Below are 12716 nucleotides of genomic sequence, written 5' to 3'. Positions count from 1 at the left end.
ATGCCTTTGCTTTCCATCATTTGATCATAACCTTCCATCTCTTGTTCAATAATTTTGGATGCCTCTAATGTCCGGGCATGAAGCAAAAAACATTTTAACTTAAGAGGGCAGGATGTTAATGACTATCTTGATAGACATAATGTAGCACAAGAAAGTCTTGGTTTCAAGAAGGCATGAAACAAACTGTGCAAAGAACTGTGTGTGCAGCATACAAATCATTAGCTATGCATCAACAAGGCAGACTCAAAGACTCTGGAACTAATATAGAAGGTCCAGAATATTTTGGTTAACCAATAACCAGCCTTGGGGAGCCATGACCCTTGATTATTATTTATTACTTGGACCAGATTTCTCCTAGAAGACTTAATGATAATATTATGAAGGCTGGTTAAAACTTGCAGAATGTGTGACCATCAATCCCCTTTCTCTTTTAGCCCACTTCTTGCCACCCACCAGCCATCCAATGTGAACGTATTCGCTTGCATGATTCTGAATTGTGAAACCAACCTGTCACTGGGAAGTGAAGATGCTGTGAACATTCACCTTGATCTAATCTACATGAGGAGCAATAACCAGTATAACATCCAACGAGCAAGAATAACCTGGGAGTAATTATGTCCGACATACATAATACATTCACAGAGTGTATTTAGGCAGGTTATTGCTGTCTGATTGGTGGACATAATCCTGTCATTGGGAATCATCTCATTCCTAGTGTCCCATATGGTTTTCATAGCAATTTGAAAGGAAACCAGCATCAATAGATTGTTTCATCTTTAAATGAGTTTTTAACCCATCATTCTCTTACTATCATCACTGTATCTAATCTCTCACTTTATGATCAGCATCATACCCTCCAAATCTTCTTCTTTAGTAACTTTATTATCATTATCACAATCATTAGGTTAACCATTATCCTTTTCTTGTTCTTTTCTTTTCTTTTTATTCTCTCTCTTACCATCACTATCACCACCACCTTCTTTCCCACAATTTCTTTTTCTTCACCACCACCACCATCTCTCTCACCTCCACCTTTCCCACACAACCACTATATACTTCTTTTTCTTCACTATATTCACTCTCTCTCTCTCTCTCTCTGTCTCTCTACACACACACACACACTGTCATGCTGCTCTTTTCCTTTTTTCCTTTTGGGACTATGGCTGACTGCAATAGTGGCTGGAATCAGCAAATGGTGGCCAGTACGGAGGGTTGCGTTGGGTGGGTGGATTTTTAAGAAACCAGGTTGCACCATAAAAAAACAAGGTGTTAACCCAGTTTTGGTTAAAAAGGAGACTAGCTTTTTACCTGGTTAATCCCTTCGTCCAAAGAGGCCCCAATAACACCCTAATGGAAGAACATTATAGTAAGATGCTTTTGACAAGTTTTATGATATACAAGTAACCGAAAAAAGAGAACTCTCCATACCTTTTGATGCTTATTGAGTTTCATTGAAGATTTGGGAGTTTGGGAGAGGACAGAGGGTGAACCATAAAAAAATGTCTAATCACCTCTGTAAAATTACAGTAACTTATAATAAAAAGTTAAAAACTGCCACTATACCAAAATAACTGTACATCAGACACAAATATCTTTTGATGGGCATACAGTATATGTAGAGTAAATATTCAAAAACATACTCCTCAAACTCTGGATGCCTGAAAGGGCAGGATTGAGAGTTGGAAACAATCTTGTCAGTGGCAGCAAAACTGTCCACAAAAATTAAACTGGTTCTTGGTTCATTGATGTATTTATCACTGGAGGAGGAAACAAATTTGCTTCTTTGGTTCTTTGTGAATACTCTTGGAAACGAACATGTTTTTTTTTCAGTTATAAGTTTTTTGTGCATCAAAACATTCCATTCCTAAGTCGATGTTACTTGTATTTATTCTATTCACCTGTATGGTACTCATGTCGTTAATTTATGTTCTGAAAATCTTTTCCTTTATTGACTATTAATTTTTTGACATGTAAAAATTATGGAGTTTCTCGACTACATGGTCTTATTGGGCTATGACATATGGGCACTTCACTTTGCATGTGTGTGCGGTGTCCACATGACACAACACCGGACAAGATGTAGGACACTGTTAAATTATGTAATCAAACTTGTAATTTCGTATATATATTTTATATATATAAGGTAATACATATACATATATATAATATATGTATATGTATTTACCAATTATATATATAAAATATATATAGTCATAGTAAGGGTAGTTTAGGAATTTTACACATATTCTTTTTCAAGAATATGTTTTTTGTATTTTCTTTTTTCCTTTTTTCTTTATTTATTTTTTCCTTTTCATTTAATGCATTGTACATGCATTGGGAGGGGCCCAACCCACTAGTCGTTGGACCCCTCCAACGGTCACATTTGTGACCGTTGGAGGGGCTCCAACGACTATGTGGAGCCCCTCCCAAGGCCTCCTCCAAAGCCCTATATATATGGGCAGCTCCTCTTGTATTTCTTTAAGGGATTTGGGATTATAGCCCAACCTTTTTAGTGTTTATGAAACTTATGGGTGCAAGTGCACATTTGTGATTCGGTGTGTTGTGTTTGTTGTGCACAAGTGTTCTTGGGTGTGTGTGTTCACACATTTATTCTTAAGGTTGTTGCGTTATCGACTAAAGTATCTTGTTGAAGATACTTTTACATGGTATCAAAGCCTCGTTGAAGAAGAAGAATTGCGACTCACCTTCTTTTGCATTCCTCGGGAAGCATGCCTTCAAGTTTTTTGAAATCAAAGAGGATCATCTTCTTCGGGCAATGTTTTAGGAGCTTCTTTTGTCAAGAAAGACGCAAAAAGTAATTAAGGTACTTACTATCTCTTGCATTCTTTCTTCTCTAATGGGCAAAAAAGACTCCCATTTCTCTCTTGGGTTTAAGCTTAATGGCTCAAACTATCATGTTTGGGCCGGTAATATGGAAGCCCATATTAAAGGAAAGGGGCTTTGGGGTTACGTTTATGGATCCATACCGGAACTGGAACCCAAAATTACCATTGTTGAAGGAGGGGATATTAAGATCCTTGAAGGGGATGAAAGACAAAAGGCCCTTGAAGAGTATTCTAAAAAACATGATGATTGGGAAATGAAGAACTTCAAGATCTTATCTTGGATTTTCTCATCCGTTGAGACCAAGATAAATGCCAACATCATCAAATTTAAAAGGGCTTCCGAAGCTTGGGTGTATCTTGAGAAAATGTACACCTCAAGAGATCTATCCCACAAGTACTTTCTCCAAAAGAGGGCTTTGACTCTCCAACAAAATGACATGACCATTCGGGAGTACTTTGCCGAATTATCCTCTATTTGGGACGAGCTCGCTATCCTTGAACCTAAATGGAGTGGTGAGGCAATCGAATTAAGGCACAAACAACTTGAAGAAGACCGGTTCTTCAATTTTTTAAATGGCCTTAGACCCGAATTTGAACAAGTTCGGTCCTCTCTTCTCTCCGCCTTCACATCCCCCTCACTCGAAGATGTTATCACCAAGCTAAGTGGTGAAGAAACCCGTATGGGGATTAGCAAAAATAATCCTAGCATTCTTGTTACTTCCTCTACTCAAGAAGATGGTGAAATGGCTAATGCCGTGTCAAGACCGGGAAATAACATGAGGACCTATAGACCTCCTCATTTCAAGAATCAAGGTCAAGGAGGAAATGATCGGTATGACAAAAGAGACTATAGCAAAGTAACTTGCTATCATTGTAAAGAACCCGGACATATCAAACCCTTGTGTCCTAAATGGAAGAAATTGATTGCAACGGCTATGGCATCTCAAGTTGAAGAACGACCCTCTTTATCAAGTGAGTCTCTTTCTCTTCAACAAATCGTGGAAGCCCTACAACCTCTTCTCAAGGGAGGTACTTCCGGAGCCGCTATGTCATCCTCTTCCCCCGGTAAGACATCTTGGCTTTTAGATTCCGGGGCATCCTTTCACATGACCCCTAGTTATTGCACTCTTTCAAATTTTTCTAAAAATGCTTTTCCATCCTTTGTATCAACCGCGGACGGTACATCTCTTGAGATTAAAGGAATAGGTAATTTTGAAAAACAAGACTTCTTTGTTCCAAAAATTCGTTTTATCCCAAACCTTAACCTAAATCTTCTTTCCGTTTCCCAACTCTCGGACCATGGTTGCGATATAAAATTTTCTTCTAATAAATGTTGGATACAGGATCGCCAGTCCGGGAGATTGATTGGGGAAGGCTCTAGAAGAGGAGACCTCTACTACGTAGATTTTCTTCAAGTTCCCAAGAGTCAATTTTGCAACGTCGTCCAAAACAAAGACATTCATGTATGGCATAAGAGATTGGGTCATCCCAATATTGTTAAAATCTCGTATTTGCCTTTTGTTAAACATCTTTGTAAAAGTGACTTTTGTATAATGAATGCATTCTTGGGAAAATGAAATGTTTGCCTTTTCCTCAAAGATCCATGTTTACGACAAAACCATTTGAAATTGTCCATTCCGATGTATGGGGACCGGCTCCGGTAATGTCAAAAGGAGGTTTTTCATATTATGTGATCTTTGTGGATGATTATACTAGGTTTTGTTGGATCTATTTCCTTAAACATAAACATGAAGTCTTTTCAACCTTTAAAAGTTTTCACATGATGATTTCAAATCAATTCAATGGATGTTTAAAAATCTTTAGGTCTGACTCTGGAGGAGAATACCTCTCAAATGAATTTAAGAGTTATCTTGAAAATTTTGGAATTCTTCACCAAAAATCATGTCCGAAAACCCCTCAACAAAATGGGTTAGCCGAACGAAAACACAGACACATCATTGAAACAACTAGGACTTTGCTCATTTCTCAAAGCATTCCAAAAAATCTTTGGGCTGAGGCAGCCCTTACCTCTGTCTATCTCATAAACCGACTTCCATCGAAAAATTTAAACAAAATTTCTCCCTTTGAAAAATTGTATGATAAGAAACCTGATTATAGCAGGTTAAGGGTTTTTGGGTGTAAGTGTTTTGTTCTTACTGATAAGAATGACAAACTTTCTCCAAAAGTCATTCCTTGTGCCTTTCTTGGCTATTCTGAAACCCAAAAGGGGTTTCGTTGTTATGATATCAAAAGTGATAAATTGTATGTTTCCAGGAACGTGAGTTTTTTGGAAAATGTTAGTGGATTTGAACGTTGTGACCCCCATAATGAAAATATGGATTATTCTTTTTTATTTGATTTATTGAATAAGGACGATGATACTAGTGATAATGAGTCAGATCAAAGTAACCCAAATGAACTTGAAACCGAGGAAAACATCTCCTTGTCTCCTTCGTCACATCAACCTATTGAATTACCTAGAGACCCTATCACCTACTCTCATAGAGATCAAAACAACTTTAGGAGTGCTCTTGACAGATATAGTGATGCCAGTCCCAGTGCCTCTCAGAATGAAGTGATCCCTCGTAGAACTGAGAGAAGTAGAAGGCCTCCTTCTAGGTTCATTTTCTATGACTCCTTCTCCCCAAGATATAGAGCCTGCCTTAGTGCCATCCACTCTTATATAGAACCTAGAAATTTTGAAGAAGCACGTAAATGCCCTGAATGGATTAATTCCATGGACAATGAACTTGAGGCTCTGAGAAGAGCCAAAACCTGGGAATTCCAAAATCTTCCTAAAGGCAAGAAAACAATAGGGTGCAGATGGGTTTTCAAAGTAAAAACTAAAAGTGATGGATCCCTTGAAAGGTATAAAGCTCGCTTGGTTGCAAAAGGATATAGTCAAGAATATGGTATTGACTATGAAGAAACTTTTGCTCCTGTAGCTCGTATGGTCACTGTTCGATGTCTTATAACCGTTGCCTCTATCAACAAATGGAACATCTATCAAATGGATGTGAAAAATGCCTTTTTAAATGGCGATTTAAGTGAAGAAGTCTACATGGATGCTCCTCCTGGAATGGAGACTCCTAAGGGAAAGGTGCTTCGTCTTCAGAAAGCACTCTATGGCCTAAAACAAGCTCCCAAAGCTTGGTATGATAGATTTAACTCTGTTATGATTGAGAATGGTTTTTCCTCTTGTTTTACTGACACTGCTCTATTTGTTAGAAAATCCAATGCAGGGATTGTAATTTTACTTCTGTATGTTGATGACATGCTCATCACTGGGAGTGATTCTAACGGGGTTAAAAGTATAAAATCTATCTTAAAAGATAAATTTGAAATGTCTGACTTGGGTTTTTTAACTTATTTTTTGGGAATTGAAGTAGCATACTCTCTTAGAGGATATTTCTTATCTCAAACTAAGCTTGCTTCTGAGATCATTGACAGGTCAGGTATTACAGATGAGAAGCTGTGTGAAACTCCTGCGGTTGTAGGAGCAAAGATGAAAATTGATGATGGAGTTCCCCTGTTGGATCCTACACCCTACAGACAGCTTGTAGGATCTCTGATGTATCTGAGTATTACCAGACCAGATATATCCCATGCAGTCCATACTGCAAGTCAGTTTCAGCATGCGCCTACATCCGTTCACATGAGTGCCATCTTACGGGTCGTAAGATACATAAAGGGTACTCTAAATAAGGGAGTTTTTCTGTCCTCTTCCTCTGACTTAAAATTGATTGCTTATACTGACTCTGATTGGGGAGGTGACCCAAATAACCGTCACTCCACCACTGGTTTTTGTGTGTTCTTAGGAGACTCACTAATTTCGTGGAGATGCAAGAAGCAACAAAAGGTGTCGCTCTCCTCAACTGAAGCTGAATATCGTGCCATGGCCACTACTACCATGGAGATTGTTTGGATTCACCAACTGCTAGAAGACATGGGGATCAAAATTGAAGGACCCACCAAGCTATGCTGCGACAACAAAAGTGCAATCTACATTGCAAAGAACCACACCTTTCATGAACGGACAAAACACATCGAAATGGACTGTCACTATGTTCGTGAAGCATATCTCCGAGGAGTTATCGATCTCCCTTATGTCACGTCCGAATATCAGTTGGCAGATTTCTTCACTAAAGCCTTGTGCGCTCCGCGGTTCAACTTCCTTCTTGGCAAACTATCGGTCATCTTGCCCTAAGTTTGAGGGGGGGTGTTAAATTATGTAATCAAACTTGTAATTTCGTATATATATTTTATATATATAAGGTAATACATATACATATATATAATATATGTATATGTATTTACCAATTATATATATAAAATATATATAGTCATAGTAAGGGTAGTTTAGGAATTTTACACATATTCTTTTTCAAGAATATGTTTTTTGTATTTTCTTTTTTCCTTTTTTCTTTATTTATTTTTTCCTTTTCATTTAATGCATTGTACATGCATTGGGAGGGGCCCAACCCACTAGTCGTTGGACCCCTCCAACGGTCACATTTGTGACCGTTGGAGGGGCTCCAACGACTATGTGGAGCCCCTCCCAAGGCCTCCTCCAAAGCCCTATATATATGGGCAACTCCTCTTGTATTTCTTTAAGGGATTTGGGATTATAGCCCAACCTTTTTAGTGTTTATGAAACTTATGGGTGCAAGTGCACATTTGTGATTCGGTGTGTTGTGTTTGTTGTGCACAAGTGTTCTTGGGTGTGTGTGTTCACACATTTATTCTTAAGGTTGTTGCGTTATCGACTAAAGTATCTTGTTGAAGATACTTTTACAGACACATCATGGCACCTCATGGACATCGAATATGTTCAGGACGCAGTCAACACCATGTCTTTATCTATTTCCATTTATGATGTTGATTATTATTTCTGTTTACTTGCATGCATTTTTTTTTATATTTGTCATTTATTACATTATATTACATGTCAATTCTCAACTTATATAGGGTTGAAAATGTGGTACATTGTAGGCCGTTGATTTTTCAACCCCTGCAAAATCTTACATACACGTTGGAATAACATGATCTAAACACTGATTTCTACTAACCCAAACATGCAGATCACATCTGGAGGGTTAGATGTGCAAAAAACAATAAAAAATTAAAAATATTGCAGTTTTTGCTAAGGGGTTCCTTACCCATGAGGGTATATATATATGTCACATGGGTGTGGGTGCGGGGATGTGGCACTTCCAAAATACCCGGGTGCGGGGGTGCGGTATAAATATAAAAAAATATATATATATAGTCCAAAAGTTGGACATAAATGACCCTGGGTGCATTGACTGCACCCAGGGTCAGGTTGACCGCATCGGGTGCGGGTGCGACACAGGTGCGGCACCTAGTTGGAGAATCCCTGTGACATATAGGGCAAAAAAATTTTTCTTGGCAATTTTTTTTAAGTCTGAAAATTGGACCAAAATGACCCTGGGTGCGGTCAACACACCCAGGTTCGGGTTGACCGCACCCGGTGCTGCACCCGCGTCGCGTCGACGCGGGTGCGGCACTCTGCTAGCCGAATCCTTGTGACATATATATATATATATATATATATATATATATATATAGAGAGAGAGAGAGAGAGAGAGAGAGAGCTATAAATATGGGCATTTCCAACACTTTTTTTTTTGCAAATCCAACCATGTGGATGTGTTTGACATGGTGAATTTGCTAGGAATCCATCATTGGATCATGTATTTTCAATGAAAAACTGTGATTTTTGAATGCTTGAATATTTATGAAGTTTATGAGCAATTGATTTTAAAGCCTTAAAAAATCTCGTTTATGCATCAAAATCGGATTATTCAAGAATGGGTTCTTATAAAACCAAGCATGTAGATCACATCCGTGCAGTTAGATTCGATAGAAAAAAACCAAAAATCCATGAAAATCGCAGTTCACACATTAGTTCTCATATTTGCAGTTCTCATATTCTAGTGACTATATATATATATATATATATATATATATATATATATAATGAGATTGAGGCTGATGTTGCATTGAACATGTCATGGTTAAAAGTCATTCTACAAGTAAAATGATGGTTAACGCTCTTACTTTTTTTCCTCAACTTTTTCAGGCAGACTTCTTTATAACATACATTCTCACTGATGGGCTCTCTGGCTTCTCTCTGGAGATTCTTCAGCCTGGTCTACTTTTATGGCATCTTATTCGAGCCCATTCTTTTTGCCGAGGAGCGGAGAAAGAACCTTATCTCTATTCACTGCCTTACTATCGAGTTATTCCATCCGTTTGTATTTCCATATTAATTGGAATGGTCTATGCTGTCGTGGCTCCTTTTTTACTTCCATTTCTAGTTGTCTACTTGCTCCTCGGTTACGTGGTGTACATCAACCAGGTTATTTCTTCCATTTTTCTGTCTTAGGCAACTGTAGGTTTTATGTTTTTTTATTTTTATTTTGTTTGCCAAACTTTCTTTGTGTGAATATGCAGATTTCTTTCATTCTTATGTCCTGGATCTTTTTTAAATATGCATCAAATAACCTGCATTTATATGCAGATTGTTTTTTGATAGCTTTTGACAATGCTATGCTGATAACATACCTTGCATTGTGTAGGCTAAGTTTGCTTAACATCATTTATTCTACTATAGAAATAGAAGGGGGAAAAGATCAAATCTGCTAATATTAAAATCTGCCATTGTTGGTACTAAGAAATATAAGGAGAAACAAAGTAGGCTTTCTACACAACCATTATCCAAAGGGGGGAAATGAGTGATATGTCTTAGATGGTGTGTTCGCTACATACAATCTTATGAGAGAACTTGCTTTATCATGTTTACTTGGTGAAGTTGGACAATAATCAAAACACTAGTTTTAACAGTTTCTTTCCTTGATCAAGTGACTTGCTGATTGCATCAACTCATGAATGCATACAAGTCTTCTGCATCTTCAGTAGGACAATTTGATAAATATGATTGGTTTTCATGTCCTGGACCATCCTAATTATCCAGTCTGGGTTATATCGAAACAAAGAGCTGCTTGTCTGTTACCCATTGTTGTCACTGAAGCGTATGCCCTCCTATGCTTTTTTATTTTTCAGCAACTATATGCAAACATTTTAAAGAACTTTTTTTGCTTTCCAGGTTCATTTCCATCTTACTTTTTTGCATTTTTTAGTTAATGCCATATTTATCAGAAGATTCCATGCATTTATCCTCAGGGATTTTTTATAGCCTCCACCAAAGTGTCAGCATGGAAGCTTACATCCCAGGCAAAATTTGCTTCTGTAGAAACTTGCTGCAATCAAACCTGCTGCATGCTTTCTGTGATGCTTTCCTTTTTTCTTGCATGGTAGCTTGCACATTATTCTTGTATCCTTCCCTTAAAATCTGAATTTCCAGTTTTTATCTTTCTTTAGGAACTGGATTCCTAATTATGCTTTCTATACTGCTTCCTAAATTCACATCTGGTTGTATCAGCTGTTGCTAGTGCATTTGTCTAACCTTGAAGCCATTTGGCTTAGAGAAATAACCTCTGAAGAATTTATTACTTGCTCTTCTAAAAGAAAGCAATTGAATTGACTATATTATGGTAACGTCGATCCCATCTAGCTGTAGGCTAAAAGGGCAGCCTTCAAGTCAGGCTCGTTTGATTTGGATTACCATATTTTCATCTGTGGTTTTAGTTGGGAGATGGGATATCTGGTATGAGGATTAAGAGGAGTGCATATCTTTTGTGTTTTTATGTTCTTTTTAATGGTGAACTCTACTTGTTCTTTCATGAAAAATTGTTCACAATTCTGTTATTCTATTTAATTGCTTCTGTTTGTTGATTGGTGCAATATTCTATTAAACATGTTTCTGATCTTGTCCATATATTGAATGGGTGCATCGTTATATTGCAGATTAAAGATGTATATGAAACTTGTTACGAGACATATGGCCAGCATTGGCCGTATATTCATCACTATATAGTAATTGCCATCATTCTTATGCAAGTAACTATGATTGGGCTGTTTGGTTTGAAGTCAAAGCCAGCGGCAACAGTTTTAACCATACCTCTTTTAGTGCTCACTTTATTGTTCAACGAGCATTGCAAAATCCGCTTCCTTCCATTGTTTTACGGATACTCAGTTCAGGTAGAAATTTTCTACTTGTTCATTGATAGTGCTAAGCACCGATATGCTATAATACCAACCGTGCAATACCCATATGCAACATGCTCGTGCACATATATTTATGTATGTATATGTGGGGAACGGGGACCATCCAACCAAAGGAAGGTCCAAAATCTACAACCAATGATGATTGGACAGCTCCCTTTCTCCAATGCTTGAACATCTCATCGATCGGACTTCATGTATTTGTTCTTTATAATTTATTTAGTAAAAATTATGCTTTACTTGAAGACTTTATGACATATAGACATGTTTTTCAAAACATGCATTATCGACGGCTCACAATGCATTTAAAACTTTACAATAAAAGGTATTGTGGCCCGTTGTTTTTTAGCGCTTTCAAAAAACGCATCTAAACATCGAAAATTCGTAATCCAAAACATGCCTCTCACTAAATGAATGATAAAAATCCAATATGTAAAGTCCGGTCGATGAAAAAATCGATCTTGAGAGAAGGAATTTTTGACCTTCCTTTGGTTGGACGGTCCCCCTTCCCTGTATGTGTGTATATAGATATATAGATAGATGCATGTCATTCAATTTTCGAACAAATTCTGATGTTAGCCAAGTTTTGTGGTAAAATAAGTGATCACTGATGATGTTTGTTTGTGTTTAGAATTCTGTGGAGAATGATGAACTTGACGAAAAGGAGGGGACAATGGAAGCCAACAGAGAGGCTGCAATCAATGCGTATCGGCAGCCTCGTTTGAGACCAACACACTTGGAATCAACATATTCAAGCACTACGCAGCCATTGGTCTCTTCAACATGAAGCAGTCATTTTCCTGGCAAGTTTTTATGATCTCAATCCCACACCCAGGCTTTCGAGGGACCTACTATCTGAGTAAATTAATCTACCTCACATGAAAGGTGAGATCACATGTGCGTGCGAAATATGCAATGCACCTTTTCCTTGTCTGTTGAGAAAGATGAACGTTCATGCACTCAGTAATAGCTAGGCGACCTTTGTGGGGTTAATAATACTGAACCACTATATAGAAGCAACATAACAATACATGAACGTTCTGTTTTTGAGCCTCTGTTTGTGTGTGTTGTGAGTCTCTCTCTCTCTCTCTCTCTCTCTCTCTCTCTTATGGGTGGAATGGGCTATGCCTGGTTAGAAGAAAGGAAATGTCATGAATCCAATGGCCCCCCTGCTCCACTTGTATAAAAGCCTTTGGGGGTTGGGGGTGTGTTGGGTTTTTGTAAGCCATACTGCTCAGTTTGATAAACAAAATTGCTTTGAGCCAGCATGTTCTCCACCATACAAAAGATTATGTTTAAATTTCTTCATGTCTTGGTGAATTACTTAGTGTTGATATTGATTAAGGTAAAAAAGAAAAAAAACTAAAAAGGTGTTGGAAAACTGAGCTGTTTTTGGTCACTGGTAGGACAACATATGCCTTGTGTGATGTTTATATTGTAGGATGCCAAGGTGTCAATCGTCCCAAGAATGCAGGCGTTTTAGCATTGGCTATTGAAGAGTAGACTCAGTATTCAAGAGTTGTGACTTTGGAGGTTTCCTGATATTCTAAGAATGCAGGCGTTTTAGCATTGACCATTGAAGAGTAAACTCAGAATTCAAGAGTGATGACTTGGGAGGTTTCCTGATGCTGAAGTCTTGGAAGTGTTGGTTCTTTTGAAAAAATGATTTTAGGCTAAACCATGTACTGTGCTGGGTTCTTTGGCTACTGCCTGGTCCAGCCT

The 12716-nt window shown here is 37.8% G+C and overlaps 1 protein-coding gene across 1 annotated transcript in view; it reads left to right on the top strand.

The window, feature by feature from the left end:
* The window catches only part of LOC149814379 (Early-responsive to dehydration stress protein (ERD4)), a 61557-nt gene extending 49776 nt beyond the window's left edge, over positions 1-11781 (top strand). The window contains exons 8-10 of the mRNA XM_089990351.1: positions 8950-9228; positions 10737-10970; positions 11626-11781. Coding sequence (XP_089846477.1) covers positions 8950-9228; positions 10737-10970; positions 11626-11781 — 669 coding nt within the window. The remainder of the gene's footprint in view (positions 1-8949; positions 9229-10736; positions 10971-11625) is intronic.
* Positions 11782-12716: the final 935 nt, after the last annotated feature.

This window comes from Nuphar pumila, chromosome 15, assembly GCF_984573655.1.
Source record: "Nuphar pumila chromosome 15, dmNupPumi1.hap1.1, whole genome shotgun sequence".
Lineage (NCBI taxonomy): Eukaryota > Viridiplantae > Streptophyta > Magnoliopsida > Nymphaeales > Nymphaeaceae > Nuphar > Nuphar pumila.
The sequence above is the reverse complement of the archived record's forward strand: the minus strand, read 5'-3'. Positions and strand labels throughout refer to the sequence as shown.